Raw genomic sequence first — 16274 nt, 5'->3', positions numbered from 1 at the left:
GTGGGGTTAGTACCGCAGAAAGTACTAGCTGCCTGCAGACTTCTCTCTTGCTGGCAGCAGCAGCCCTGGGGCTCTGTTGCTTTCTGTAAGCATTAGATCAGGTCTTTCAGATTGGTTTGTTGTGTTTCTAAGGCTACCCAGTTTCCATTTACATTTTTAGTCAATAAAGTTTTAATAAAAATTTTCAAGTTACATGATCCCATTTAAAAAGATAAATGTCCTTTCAGATACTCCCAGAAAAACATGGTCTTCTGAGTTAAGAAGAAAATATTTAAAATGGTCTAATTATTGAATTGTTACATAGTGTTTTTATTTAACAATTACTGTTCAAACTATGTGTTGAATAAATAAGTTACTGACTGAACAAGTAAAAGTTATTTTTTGTAGCACAGGAATTCTCAGTTATTTGTGGTATAGAAAAAAAATTTTTAAGCAGTTTTCAAACGTTGTCATAGGACTGTAGAGAATGTTAGGATTAGTTTTTACTAATCCATTTATTGTTCATGTATTTGTGCTGAGTTTCACTTATAAAAGAATCATTATTGGGATTGATTCAGTCTTTAACAGATTCTGAGATTGGCTTGATTAAAATAAACAGTAAAAAAAAAAAAGTAAAAATTGTCGCAAGGTATTGTAGAGATGGCTCACAGGTTTAAGAGCATCTTACTGCACTTCCAGAGGACCTGGGTTCAGTTCCCAGCATAGTTCACAAATGTCTGTAACTCCAGCCCACAGGATGGAAACTCTCTTTTGCTCTCCACGGGCACCAGACCCTACATGTGCACATACATACATGCAAGCTAAACACCTATACACATGAAAGAAAGTTTAATCTCAAATAAAAACATTCTAATAGAAATTCAGAAATCCCCATAAACGTAGTTTAAAAAGTGTTAAAGGGAGTTCCTGCAAACTAATTTTGAAAAGGTGTAAGAATATATTGAATAAATGAGACACTTTGAAGGCTGTAGGTGTTCATTAGCTTTCACCTCTGGTAGTTTGTAAAAGAAGAAATTTAATACTTGTGACCCATGTGGTGGAAGGAGGGCATGGACCAACAGCTGAAAAGTGCGTTCTACCTTGTAGTACTATACAACCATACACAATGTTGTTTCAGTTTCTATTGTTTGTTTTCTTTTTTTTTTTTAACTGTTTTTAAGAAAATAAGAGCTAGAGAGATGGCTCAGTGGAAAAGAGTGTGCCCTGCTCTTGTAAAGGACCCATGTCTGGCCTGAAACCCTTTTCTGAACTCACAGTGCCTGACAATATGCATTTACTCCCACACAGACATATATAATTAAAAAAAAAAAAAGCTAGGCATGGTAGCACACACATTAATCAAAGCACTCACGAGGCAGAGGCAGGCAGATCTCTGTAAGTTCCTTGCCAGCCTCAACATGGTGAGTTCCAGGCCAACCAGGGCTACATAGTGAAGCTTGCTCTCTCAAATTCATAAAATAAGAAAATTAACATATTTTAAAAAAATAATCTCAAAGATGAACTATCTATGATATAAACTTCCAAGATCCAAATCTAGGACAGTAAGTATAACAAAAACTTTGGCCAGGTTGCATGGCCTGAGGACCACCAGTCAGTGTTTTGCCTGAGTGGCGAGAACTGGTCTAGCTGTGTAATACAGGTAGTTAACTTACGGCTTGCTCAAGAGTTTGGGTTGATGCAAGAGGTTGGAGTAGGACTGAGCAAAGCCTAGACCCAAATTTACATGAAGAGCAGCTTAGCATCATCTCTTCATGCTTTTTGCCCCCCAGGATAACACTGAAACCCCTGGAGCCAACAGTAATGGGGGAGGGGAAAAGGAAGAGGGAGGACGGCAATGACGATATTTTGTACCTAAGGAACCATTTGCATACTGTGCTAAGCAATTTTTCTTTATCCTGGAGCTACCAGAAGCTGGGAAGGTAATACATCAAATCTTATTGGACCTTCTTTGGAAGGTGGATGACAAATTGCCTCACAGGAACCTCCCACAAAATCGGGAGATGGGTGAGAAACAGCTCTCTGGCCCAGCCCTGCCTGTCTTTCCATATTTGCTGTTGAGCCTCAGGCTGCCCGTGGTTCAACTTTTCTTATGTGGTCTGTGAAGACATGGAAGGCCAAAGACACCAGCACAGTTCAGTGTCCTACCTTGTAATTTTTGGTAGGGTGAAATGAGAACATGAATTAATACAAACCATGAAAGGAAAATGTTGGTTAAGTAGAAGCTTCAAATACTGAGAAGATTCACGTTGTGTGGAGGAGGATCCAGTCTCTGTCTCTGCTCCAGCACCATGAAGAAGTCCTGGCAATCACTTGGCACATTTTTTAAATGTCTGTTTTCTGGTATTTATATCAGTGAATATGTGTATTCATGAGTAGTGTTGGTAATGTCCATTAGGAGGGCTTAGCTAGTCTTTTATTGAGGATTTTGTGCTTCTTTTAGAAGATTCAATTTCTGATCTGTACCTGTAACATAGAATCTTTTAACCAGTGGTTCTCAATCTGTGGGTCATGACAACTTTGGGTCATATATCAGACAGTTCATAATAGTAGCAACACTAGACTTACGAAGTAACAACAAAAATAATTTTATGGTTGGGGTCACCATAACATGAAGAACTGTATTAAAGGGTTGCAGCATTAGGAAGGTTGAGAAATCTTCATCATAAAGACAGAAAATACCTGTGGAGTTAAGGCCCAGTAGTTCAGGTGCCTTTATCCTGGTAGTAAAAAAATCAGAATGAAGGAAGGTAGAACCATTGAGACTTGAGACATAGCAATTTGTAAGAATTTGGTCAGTAGTTATCTTCAGAATTGTGTTTTTCAAGTAAGATACGGATGTGTAACCCAGGCTGGCCTTAGATATATGATTAATTTGTCTTAGCTGCCCAAAGTGTCCGGTTATTGGTATCCATTGACATGTCCTGTTCCTGAGCAATTACCTTCAGAGTGAGAACTTCGGGGACATCTGAGTCTTTAATTTACATAATAGTTTATTATGATTTTCTCCACTTATTTCCAGATTAGATATTCAAACACCCCCCCTTGGTGGTATTGGGAACTAGACTCAGAACTTTGCCCTTGGTGGGAAAGTTCTCTATCACAGCTGTGTTCCCAGACCTAAGACATTTAAATCTAAAGAAAAGATATCGTAGTTTTATTACATTCTTAGCTAAAATAGAATTCCATCACTTTCCCTTTTTCTCTCTACAGCTCCTCTCAGGTACTCTCCCTCCAACCCCTTTTTATCCCCTCATTCTCAAATCGTTAGCCTCTTTTTCTTTGATTATTATTAACACACAAACATATATGTATGTATGTATATGCACAAATGTTTATGCTGCAGTCTAGAAGAGACTGTTTCACATCCAGCCTTGTGATTCTCACAGTTTTTCCATTTTCTTTCCATCCGCTCTTCCAGGATATCCACAGAGCCATAGATGCAGGAGCTGTAGATGGATCTCTCGGGGCAGGGCTCCCTGTGGTCCAGTAATCTCATTATGTACAGACGCAGTTTTCTGTGGTGGCCTCTATCAGCTGTAAAGACATGTGTCATTGAAGAGAGGTGATAGTTATACTTACCCAAGAAAGTTGTCTTGTGAACCAGAACAAAATACTTTAGTCTTTTAATGATAACTGTATTGAGATACAGTTCAACTTCTTGAAGAATATATACTGATTTTCAGTGTATTCAAGGCTGCATAACCAGCACCACTGTGTAATTTCAGAACATTTTCATCATTCAACAGAGAAACTTGAAGCTGATTGGTAATTTCTCTTTATTTTCCCCTCTGATCTTCCTGTTAACTCCTACTTTATTTTCTGTCCCTGTGGCTTTGCCTAAGATATAAACTCTTAAAGACTAGATAGTTATTTACTAAGCTTCTCTACATGACATGCCTTTTTGCTGAAAATAACTTTATGCTAATGCTTCTATATTAATAAGAAGTCTCCTATATATTTATTAATGTTTACAAAATTTCTCTTTTATTCTTGAGATTATAATATAGTTACATTATTTCTCCCTCCCCCCTTTCCTCTCTTTGACCTCCCCCATTATACTCCTCATTTTTCTCTGTCAAATTTTCATATTTTTCTCATTGTTGTTACATACATGTCTGTATATGTACATACACATATGTATTCCTAAATATAACCTGCTCAGCCTGTATGATGTGATGCATATGTATGTTTTCAGGGCTGACCATTTGGTATTGGATAACCAATTGGAAGAATTTCTCTAAGGAAGAATTTCTCCCATCCTCAACATTCCTTAATTGCGTATAGTTCTTTGTGTAGGGTTGAGGCCTTATGGGCTTTTGTCATGTCTGTTGTTCTTCTTTGGCTCATCTTCAGGCAGTCATGTTGGTGTACATTTATGATTGTAGTTTCTGACATTAAGAGGAGACATGGTCTCACAGCAAATTCCCTAATTCTCTGGTTCTTCAAGTCCTCCAGACCCCCATTCAGCAGTGTCCCCTGAGTTGTTTTATAGGTGTATCTATTGGATCTGGGTTCCACAGCTCTTCACTTCAGTCGTGGTTTTATGTAACAGCTTCTATCTATTAGAAAGAGAACTTTCCTTATGAGTGGTGAAGAAAACACTATACACTCATTTTTGAGTGTAAGGAATATTTAGAAATATTTAGATGAGTACTTCTAATATCTCTAAGTATAGGGATAATGCTGGTTTGGTGAAGTGCTGGTTGTTGGATTTTCACTAGCACGGAATAGTTGGCTAGGTTTCTGGTACTAGGTGTCATTTCCCTTGTTGAGAAGGTCTTAAGTCCAATTAGAGAGCTGTTGGTTACTGCTAAGGCCTGTGTGCCTCTACTATCCTTATGGTTATTTTGCTAAAGTCAAGATTTAAAAGCTATCTTGAATTTAGTAAACAAACCAGCTCTTACACAAGTGCTCACATAGTTCAAGATCTAGAGAGTGGCAAGCAATCTTGATTCTCTTTTCAGCTGGTGGTGTTGTCATGACCATGGAACTAGGGTAGTGTCTCATACATGATTATGTGCTCAGTCAAGAAAGCTTTATTTCTATGACAGGAAAGCAATTAGAATTTAGCTTTCCTCCTATGTAAGTCTCTCCTCTTTGCATTATGCCACACATTTTTCATACGTGTCCAATGATGACTTTAAAGAGTGTGGATTATTTACCCACAATATTCAAAGAGTGTTTGATTATTTATAATCAAACAGAAATGTGCAGATTTTATCTGTTCTTATGTAGAGGTTGAAATCATAAATAAGCTTAAGGATCAGAAAGAAAAATAAAATGTGTAATGACTTCAATAGTTCATATTTGACAGGTATAAAGTTTATGTAAAAACAGAACAAACTCATACAGCATTTTCAGCTTGCTTAATTTATGCTTTTAAATAGGTGTAGTCAAAATGTGAAATATTAATTACTGGATGCCATGTATACAAATTTTAATGCTTTAAAAAGCATTAAATTAATTTGGGAGAGAAATATAGTAAAAAAAAAATACATACCTGTAGAGTAGGGGGGATTATTTTAAAATAAAGTATATAATTGTCAAGTACATAAAGTGGTAAATATATATGCATACACATATATGTGTATTATTTACACTTACATGTTGTGATCACAGATCAATAGTTTTACTATTTCAGCACCCTGAAGTCTCTCAGTGTCCCCATTTGTCATTTACATTCCTTCAAGACTTAACTATTCTGGCTTTGGTCACTCAATTTTTGTCTATTTTTGAAATATTTAGAGATGGAATAACATAGTAGAGTTTTGTGTTAGGCTCTTTTCATTAATTATCATGTCTGTAAGATTCAGCAATGTTGTTTTTTATCCACAAGCTTCTCTTTATTGTGTTACACAAATCAATTTATATCTCTTGACAGAGATTTGTTTATAGGTTTTTTTGTGTTTTTATGACTAAAGTTGGAAAAATATTTTTATGCTTGCCTTTTAGTGAATGTATTCATTAATGTTATTGGACCAAATAATTCTATAGTTGTTTTCAAGTGCAAAAAATTAATTTGAACAGAGTGGGGTCCAGTGAAATGGCTCGATAGGTGAAGGCAGTTGCTGTGAAGCCTATAACATAAGCTTGATACTGGACACTACTCAAAAGTGGAAGAAGAGAATTGACACTACAAAGTGTTCCTCTGAGCTCTACATACATGCTGCAGCACGTGCTATCTTCTCCTTGTGTCATACACGCTCATAAAAACAAAACTAATACTAAGTGCGCTATTATTGTCATTACCATCATTCAAATAGCAGAATGCCAAGTCTGTCTCACAGAAAATTTTAAGTCTATGTAAGTGGAAATACACCATTTGTCTTTGTTACTTTTTTTGTCATGAATAGACACCATGGTCAAGGTAACATATTAAAAAAATAAATAAGTAACATTTAATTGGGAGTTTGCTTGTAGTTTCGGACATTATGGTAGTGAGTCTGGCAAAGTGGTCCTGGAGCAGTAGCTGAGATCTTACATGTTGGAACAGCAACCACAAGGCAGAGAGAGAAAGAGAAAGAGTCAGAGACAAGTAGATGAGGGAAGGAAGCGAGAGAAAGAAAGGAAGGGACAGAAAGAGGGTTGCTCACTGGGAATGGTATGGGCTTTTAAAATTCAAAGCCCACCCCCAGTGACATAACTCCTCCAATAGGGCCACCTCTTTTAATCCTTTCTGAATAGTTCAACCAGTTGCTGAGTCTGTGGGAGCCATTCTTATTCAAACATTACACCATTTCAGTTTTATAGTAGAGCTGGGGAAAAATAACATTGACTGTTTAGGACTGTATCCTATTCTTGCTCCATGTGAGTATTACATGTTTTGTGGTTCAGTAACAGTATGCTAAAAATACATCTATGAAAGACGGCAAACCCTGCACTCACTAAGCAAGTGATTAGAACACAATGTTGGGAGTACAGTGACAGAAATAGGGCAATGTTTAGAACAGAGTGTCCCCTCTAAGTTTAATAAGAGGAGGCATCTTGGAAGAAATGGCATCTAATTTGTATTCTAAATACACTGAAATTAGCTACATGACAGAAGCAGGAGTTGTTATTGAGGTGAGTAGGTTAATGAGAAATTACAGATGATGTTTAGTCTTGGAGACTTGAGATAGTAAAATTAGCTGGCCAAATGGGGACTCAGTTATTAAGGGCCTTTGAATAATAAATATCAAAGAGATTTTATACCAGTCTCAGGGAAGAAGGGAGCCATTGAAGACTATTTCACAGTCCTGATGAGACCTGATAGGCTAGGGTTAGATGGACAGGAAGGAGGACCTCCCCTATCGGTGGGCTGAGGGAGGGGCAAGGGAGGAGAAGAGGAAGGGAGGGTAGGATTGGGAGGGGATGAGAGAGGGGGCTACAGCTGTGGTACAAAGTGGATAAATTGTAATTAATAAAAAAATTAATTAAAAACACTTTAAACACACAAAGAAGAGTAGAATTAGTCTTTACCTACACAAACCGAGCTTCATCAATTGCCAATTCACAGTCCTCTTGAGGCTGCTTCCTCTCTCACAAGTAGATAAATGAGGCAATTTTGAGTTATTGTTTTATTATTGAAGATTTTTAACAGGAAAATGTCACGATTTATTATTAAATATTATAAGTAATTCCAACTTCCTTTAGAATGTTCACATCATAATTTGGCATTTATCATTTGGTTTGAACTTAAAACTAGAATTAAAACTTTGGCTTTTATAACTAAAAATGTGACAAAATTAAAAGTTTTTAGGATTGAGCTTTGGTATTAACAAAAACCCTAGTGAGAGGAGAGTGGAATTAGTCGTATTATTTTATGTGTTTTATAAATGAAAGTTGAGGAATTTGGAGTTTATGGTCTTTTTATTAAATATATTTTACAGTGTATGTACTTACAGAAATGTACTCTGATGGTTAAAATACTATAGATTGCCTTGATTTTAAAGCTCCCTACAGACCACAACTTAAAAAGTCTTACTTGTAATTAGAATATTTCCTTTAATAGCTTAGTTTACTTTAGTTTTCCTTGAAAGTAGTTTAGTCACTGGTAACTATTGTAATAGTTTATGATAACATTATATTCACTCATTTATTTTGGAAGAACCAGTGATCTGAATCTAAATTAGAGTTTGGCAGACTTTGGTTGCTGAAAATGACTGTTACTTTTTAATGGCTCTTTGGTTTTTGTTTCCTCTCCTCCCCTCCCCTCCATTTGTTTTTTAAAGAAGAATTTATAACAGAAACCAAAAATAGTCTTAAAAAGTAAAAAAAAAAAAAAAAAAAATTTGTTAGGGGGCAAGCAGCAGTCAGGTTATAAAGTGAATAAATAAATGGAGCGAAAAAAACTTATAGAACTGGCATTTGAAGTGTAAAATTTTCATTGTTTTCTACAGAGAAGATGGTGAATTGGAAGATGGAGAAATAGATGATGCAGGATTTGAAGAAACACAGAATCAGGATGCAAAAGAGAATGAAAAGCAAAAAAATGAGAAAGCCTACCGAAAATCTAGAAAAAAACACAAGAAAGAAAGAGAAAAGAAAAAATCCAAAAGGAGGAAACATGAGAAACATAAGGTTAGTTAAGCTAACATCACTTTCCATTCTTTTTTGTTGCTTGTTTGCATGCTTATATGAGACTGTATCTTATGTCACTCACATTAGCCTTGAATTCATTATATAGCTGGAGTTAACCTTGAATTGACCTTGAAGATGACCAGTCTTGATCCTTTGCTTCCTTTTTCTAAGTGCAAGGCCAGAACTACAACCAAAGACCCTGTCTTAAAAAACAAAAAACAAAACAAAAAAAGGCATTTTTTAATGAAAAGCTACAATTCAAAATGAAGATATACATTATTAATATTTTATTTTTATTATTTTTTTTTGTTATTCAAGTTAGGGTTTGTCTGTGTAGCTCTAGCTGTGCTACTTACAGATACTTGTCTACCTATGCCTCCTGAGTGCTGGAATTTAAGGCATACGCCACTACACCCAGCTTCATTATTGATACTTTATATTCTTCAAAGTAACAATTGTCACAAAGCAAAAACTGTTAATATCTCTAGGAAGAAATAGAGCATACAGGCTAATATACCTCTCCTAATTTAGAGAGATCAAGTAATGACAACAATCTTATCTTGATTACAAGTTTATTGGTTTCAAGTTTATTCATTATGGTGTCTATTTCAAACCCTAGCCAACAATGGCTATGTTTGAAGTATCTGTTGGCATAACTAAAACTATTGTTCATCAAATCAATAAAATCAAGATTAAAATCAGAAAACCAAATTCAAAACATTTAGAAGCAAGGCAGTTTTTTTTTCTTTATAGGAATGCTTAATAGAATGGAGGAAAATAGATCCTGCTTCTATAAGAATCTTAGAGTTTAGTTCAGTTAAATAGAATTTTACATAGATGGTGCTATACTTAGAAGCTGGGAATGCACAGATAATAAAATTCAGAGCCAGTGTTTTTGTTGCCAAGAATACTAAGAACTGCTTACAGAACTCAAGTTGAGAAGGTAATTATTTTGGCCAGCCAAAAAAATGGTTTGTATGCTGGAGGCAGAGGCAGAGGCAGAGGCAGATGGTTATCCGTGACTTCGAGGTTAGTCTGGCATACATAGAGACTGCCAGGCCAGCTGGAATTACATAGTGAGACCTTGTCTCAAAATATAAAAACAAAAAATACTTGTTGATTTTTACATTTGAAATTACACTATAACTTTAAACTTTTTCTGGTTATTTGCCAACCAATATCAACCAGTTGGGGTTTCGGTTTATGTAAAAGTAACTTTTATTTATCTCTATCAATTGTTGTCTCGAATGCTTATTGTTTCTGTCTGCTAGCCTAGGCCTAGAAACTTCTAGCCCCCACACAATCTAACCTAGGCCTAGAATGTTTTCAGTCTCTCAGACTTACTGCTTAATAAACTCACCCTTGTTCCTACTTAGCACAGAGCTGGCTTGTTCAACTCAGCTGTTCTGGCTCAAACTCCTCTCCCAACTAACTGACATTCAATCTGGCTTTCCTCTTGACTCCAGAATTGCTCTGCTTGGCCTCAAACTAACTCAGCCATCTGCTCTAATCTCGTGGCTCCTTCTCATTCTCTGGCTCATTTCACCTGAGTTCTCTTTCTGCAACCTATTACTGTCCCAGTAAAACTGCTTCTTTTTATCTGCATTGCCCATTAAGTAGCTTCCCTTTGCTCTCTCTTCTCGTGAGAGTTGGTCATATCTGTCAAATCTTTCTCTGATTCTTCACTGTTTCTGATACTCAATTAGACATCACTTTTAAACATGGATGCTTCCTTCCACAAACTAACTTTACCTTCATTGTTTGGGATTAAAGGCATGTACCACCATGCCTGCATCTAAGCTTTTCTTTACCTGAAACTTGCTCTATACCAGGTTGGCCTTGAACTCAGATCTGCTTGCCTCTGTCTCTTGGGTTAAAGGCATGTTTGTATTTCAGCTGGATCACAGAGACCCTAGAAGGTCTTTGGATGTGATCTCTTGCCAGAACATCCATGTTTAGTTTTGTTTTAATTTTATGGGCTGGATTTATTTCATGTAGGTAATTTGGAATAGCTTTAGGATTTTCATACCAGTAAATAACTCCAAAGCAACTTTAGACAGAACTAAATGAGTGCATATTCTACTCATGTTCTGGGACCTCTTTTGGGGATAAGGAACCAATTTTATTTCCTTTAATATTAGCTTAAACTAGCATAGTTGGCACATAGTTGACACACCCATAATCCCAGCTTTGGAGAGGCTGGGGCAAACAGGTATAAATGTGTAAATGTCAGATCATTTTAGAGCCAAGTCATTTCTGTATTAAGCTCTTGGCATAGGGTTGATGAGAAACGTTATTTCCGTAAAGTCTGAGCAAAAGGGAAAAAAGACTTCAGCCTAGAAGTGGTGGTAGCCTTTAGAACAAGAAGTTCTCTATGTCACCCAAGAGTCTAAGGGAATAATGTAGCCTACTGGTTGGCTCCCTCAGCTAAAACAAGCTTATGTGATTATGAACTAATTTCCTTCTTGTGAACATAACACATTTCTTTGTTTCCTTTCAGCATAACTCTCCATCTGGTGATGATAGTTCAGACTACAGCCTGGATTCAGAGGCTGAACATATGGAAAGTTCCTATAAGAAAAGAACTAGCTTCTACAGGGATTATGACGTTCCATTTTCTCAGGTACTCCTCTTTTATTGTGATAGAGCATGTATAACGTAAATATACCATGTAAGTGCATTTCGGTATGATTTAATGGCAATAGATAACACATGCAGTATTTAGCCATCACTGTGGCCCATCTCCAGAATTTCTTATTCGTGTGAAACAGAAATCCTGTATCTAGGAAGCAGTCTTGCTCCTCACTCCTCTAACTGCTAGCCTCACTTTCTGTTAATTTGCTCTTCAGGGGCCTTGTATCATATGCTGTTTGTCCTTTCGGATATGGCCTATATTACTCAGCATGTTTTCAGGGTTCATTCATGTTGTAGCATAAAATTTCATTCTTTTTAAGATGGAACACTACTCCACTGTGTTTACTACATTTTTGCTCATCTCTTCATCACTTGAGGGATACTTGGGTTGCTTGCACTTTTGGCTGTGTAACTGATCTGTTTATTATGATGGGTGTAAAATTGACTTGAAAACCTTTCTTCATTTCCTTGGAGCCTATGCCTAATAGTGAAATCATTGGTGGTTCTTTTAAACTTTCTGAGGAACCACCAGGCTGTTTTTCACAGACTGTACTGTTTTACATTTCCAGCAGGCATGCTTGAGGCATCTTCCCTGCATCCTTGCCAGTGCTTGTTCTTCTCTGTTTTTATTGGCAGTGGGGCGTCAAAAAGGAGTGTTTAAGAGGAATTCATGTTGGGTTTTTTGTTTGCTTGTTTTTTGGTATTGCCTTTTAAAGGTGGAAATTACAAGTTTAAATTGCATATTTTAAAGAAATAGCTGAAAAGCTGTTTTTCATGTTAGCTTATGTTTGTCAGACACATGCTACAAATTCCCAAGTCTTTGAGAATAAAGAATGCATCATGTATCAAGTTTACTGGAGTTGTTGTGGTGTGTGGACCACATAATAGACATTTATTTTCTGAGTCTGAAGGCTAAAAATCCATGTTCAAGATGCTAGCAGGGTTGGTTTCCAATGGCAGCTATATGGAAGAGTCTGTTTAGGCCTTTCTGTCTCTCTGGTTTATAGATAGGTGCCTTCTCACAGCTTTGTTTTCACATGACCATGCTGCTGCGTACAGCAACCCCTGGTGTCTTTGAATGCACAGATCATCTCTCCTTATAAGAACACTAGTCAAATTGTATTAAGGCCCTGTTTCCAAATGAAGTCATATTCTGAGCTATGAGGGGTTAGGGCTTCTGCATGGGAATTTGGGAGCGATACACTTTCACCTGCAGGGCATCGAAACTCTTTATTCAGCATGAATTTTGTGAATGTATGTGACATTAGCCTCTTTAAATGCAAAAATCATTTAAATGTTTTAAAAATGAGTGCTAGAACACTTGCCCAGCATGTTCCAGGATCCATACCAGCAATAGAAAAGAAAACAGCCATGAGGCAATACTTTACTTGTTTCTTAAGTATGGGTATTGTATGAACAAAGTCCTTATGTAAGTATTTGTAGGCGTACTTTTTTTTTTAAACTCCTTTATGTACATTTATTTTATCTTTTTCTCCTTGATCTGCCCCAATCCCTTCCAACACCCAAATTATAGTTTCTCTATGTTTTGTAGTTTTATTCCATTTTGGTCAAATAGAGCACAGAAATTTTATTTTCTCTTCAGGTAGGAGAGAGAAAGGGTTGGTTGAAGAGGGGCGCAGTTCTCTTAGCTGCTTCGGGCTGGTAGGGTTCATCGGATTCCTTGGAGCCAGTCCAATCCTTGTTTTAGGAGATTTCCAACAAGATCTTTGTCTCTCCACAACAACCAAGAGCAGCCAGGGAGGTTGGGGGGGAAAGCAGGAACTTTCTCCCAGCTCCACACTCTCTGGGCTCTGGCATTTATTCCCTCTCCAGAGTCTTCAGATTTAAACTATCAGCAGCTGGCAAAGAGCTCATCTCAGTGCCCGCATGAGGCAAATAGTCTGCTGCTGTGGACCATCTGAATTAGTCCCACATCCCACATCTGGGACCAAAACAAAACCATGTTTATATCCACAACAAGTATTAATTAATACTGTACTAGAAAAGCACTATTATTTTCTATAAGAACTGTATTCTTTTTCTTAATTTGAGTTTAGAAACCAAATTAATCTGTTTGGTTGTATCTTGTATCTTTCTGTTGTCTTTTTAAAAAAATTATTATTTTGTGTGTATGTGCACACACTGGCCCCTGGGGCTGGAGTTAGAGATTGTTAGGAGATGCCATCTGGATGCTGGAGACTGAACACTGGTCCTCTGGAAGAGCAGCCAGTGGTATTAACTGCTGAGCCATCTCTCCAGCCTCATCTTGTCTTTGTGTGTGTGCACAAAGTATATGTGTGTGGATACATGTGCACCTGTGTGTGTACATGTGAAAGACAGAAGACAACCTTGACTGTCATTCAGCCACTCCCAGCTTGCCATTTCTGTTTGCTTGTTTGTTTGTTTCACTGAAGATTTATTTTTAATGATATATCTACATGGGGGGGGGTGTAAAAATGAGTACCATGGGGCTAGGGGTCTTAGATCCCCTGGAACTGGAGTTGCTGGTGATTGTGAGTTTCCTGACATGAGTTCTAGGAATTAAATCTTAACCAGTGAGCTGTTTGTTGCAGGATATTTGGTCCCATTGTGAACCTGGAGATTGAGACCTGGGAAAATCTTTTTCTAATTGTGGTCTGGCCCAGCCTTTGATCCCAGAGCTTTTGTTTACTGTAAACTGGCATGTGTGGCTTGGCTCAGCTCTTAACATAAACCTTTAATCCAAGAGCTAAACAAAGTCAGCCATAGATCAAGAGGCGAGCAAGCTGAGCTGACAGGGAGTAAACAGAAACAAAGGACATTGAGTTGTGGGTATTTAAGACAGTAAGGAGAAGGAGAAGGGGCTTTTTCCTTCTGGGATGTCGGTAGAGTTGGATTATCAGGTGGTACTTTCTCTGCCTCTATGAGCTAGCAGGCCCTTCAGCCCAGCATCGGGCTCCCGAGTCTTCATTGGTAAAATCAAATGATTGAGATTTTATTTTAAAAACAACACTGCGCTATCTCTCCAGCCCCAACTCACTTAATTTTTGAGAAGATGTCCTTCATTGGCCTTTGTCAAATTGGCTAGGCTAGCTTCCAATGAACCAACTAAGAAAAAGCTCATGAACTTAAAGAGACTGAAATAGCAAGTGCAGGGCCCACTTGGGTCTGACACTGCATATATTATGGTTTTCAGCATTTTTATGGTGTCTAATCGCCGTGATTTTGAGTGTGTTCTGTAGATTCTCTTGTTGAGAGAACGATAGTTTCTCTATGTTTTATAATTTTACTCCATTTTGGTCAAATAGAGCACAGAAATTTTATTTTTCTGTATTTGTTAAGATTTTGTTTATGTTCTTTTACGTGACTTATTTTAGAAAAAGATCATTGGGATGTTGCTGAAAACATTGTATATTTTGCAATGCTTGAATAGATGTGCTGTAGTTGTCTGTTAGATCCATTTGATTTATGATATGATTTAACTCAAATATTTCTCTTTTTCTTGTAACAATAACCCATGTTGAAGTCACCCCCATTATTGTACTGAACTTAATCTTTACATCTAGTAGCAGTTATTGATGAGATTAGGTTCACCTGTGTTTGGAACTGTACTGTCCTCCTGAAGGATTGCCCCTTAATCATTAAGGAATGGCCTTCTCTTTTGTTTTGTTTCATTTGCTTTTCAAGACAGGGCTTCTCTGTGTAGCCCTGGCTGTCTTGGAACTCCCTCTGTAGACCAGGCTGGCCCTGAACTCAGAGGTTTGCCTACCTCTGCTTCCCAAGTGCTGGGATTAAAAGGCGTGTGCCACCATAGCCCAGCATTTTTTTTTTTAACTCTTCTAATTTTTGTGTGAAGTCTATTAGAAGAGTGTTACCTGCATATTTTGAATTTCTATTTTCTTGGAATATCTTTTTAATCCTTTTAGTCTAAGGTTGTGTATGTTTTGTTTTTATAAAATTTGTACATATTTAAAAAAATTTTCCCCATTTTTTCATTGTACTGAAAATAGATCCTTGGGCCAGGCATGATGGCACATACCTTTAATCCCTTAATGCCATTAGTCAGGAGGCAAAGTTAGGTGGATCTCTGTTAGTTTGAAGCCAGCCAGTATACAGAGTCAATTTCAGGATAGCTAGGTCTGTTACACAAGAGAAACTCTGTCTCAAAACACCAGAAGGAAACACACACACACACACCAAGAAAAAAATAAAATAAAAAAAGATCCTTTTCTCATACAATATGTCCTGGTTAGAGTTGCCCCTCTCTCTACTTCTCCCAGTTCTTCCCTACCTTCCCTCCTGTCCAGATCCACTCTCTTTTTGTCTCACGTTAGAAAAGAACAGACTTCTAGGAGATAACCACCAAACATGACAAAATAAAATATAATAAGATGAAACTAAAATCATCACATCAAGGCTGGACAGGGCAACCCAACAGAAGAAAAAGAGCCCCAAGAACAAGCAAGCACAAGAGTCAGATTCCCTCTAATTTACACACTCAGGAGTCCCACAAAAGTCCTAAGATGACAGCTATAATATATACACAGAGGATCTGGGACAGTCCTAGGAAGGCTCTGTGAGTTCATATGAGACTTGCTTAGTTGACTCAGAGGGTCTTGTGCTCCTGATGGCCTCCATCCCCTCTGGCTTGTATATTCTTTCTGCCTTCTCTTCAGTGGGGTTCCCTGAGCTCTAAGGGGAGGGATTTAATGAAGATATCTCATTTAGAGCTGTGTGTTACAAGGGTTCTCTCTCTGCTAGTTTTTGGTTGTGAGTCTCTGCATCTATTCCTGAATAAGGCACTGATCTATGACTATAGCAAAATATCATTAGGAGTCATTTTATTGATAGTTTTTTTTTTTTTAAGACTAGTACTTTTTGGTTTTATACTAGGTCTCTGAGATATCTAGTCTCTCATTCTTGGTCACCCAAGCAATGTTGGGAATGGGACTTTAGTCAAATCAGACATTGTCAGTTCCCACCAGTTCTATGCCACGGTTGACCTAACATACCTTGCAGGCAGGACAGATTATAGGTCAAAGGTTTTATGGCTTGGTTAGTATTTATGTTTCTCTTCTGGTAGCCTTCAGGGTACAATTCTG

At 37.4% G+C, this 16274-nt stretch overlaps 1 protein-coding gene across 3 annotated transcripts in view; it reads left to right on the top strand.

Moving 5' to 3' along the window:
• Positions 1-16274, top strand: part of Zc3h6 (zinc finger CCCH-type containing 6) — a 48762-nt gene that overhangs the window by 10955 nt on the left and 21533 nt on the right. For 2 of the 3 annotated variants that reach the window (XM_060371827.1, XM_021641960.2), the window contains exons 2-3: positions 8379-8559; positions 11060-11182. In XM_060371827.1, coding sequence (XP_060227810.1) covers positions 11120-11182 — 63 coding nt within the window. In that variant the 5' untranslated portion in view covers positions 8379-8559; positions 11060-11119. Of the gene's footprint in view, positions 1-3330; positions 3766-8378; positions 8560-11059; positions 11183-16274 lie in introns of those variants that run through there. The other variant, XM_060371826.1, reaches the window with a different exon arrangement.

The sequence above is a fragment of the Meriones unguiculatus genome, chromosome 18 (genome assembly GCF_030254825.1).
Source record: "Meriones unguiculatus strain TT.TT164.6M chromosome 18, Bangor_MerUng_6.1, whole genome shotgun sequence".
In the NCBI taxonomy this organism is placed as follows: domain Eukaryota; kingdom Metazoa; phylum Chordata; class Mammalia; order Rodentia; family Muridae; genus Meriones; species Meriones unguiculatus.
The sequence above is the reverse complement of the archived record's forward strand: the minus strand, read 5'-3'. Positions and strand labels throughout refer to the sequence as shown.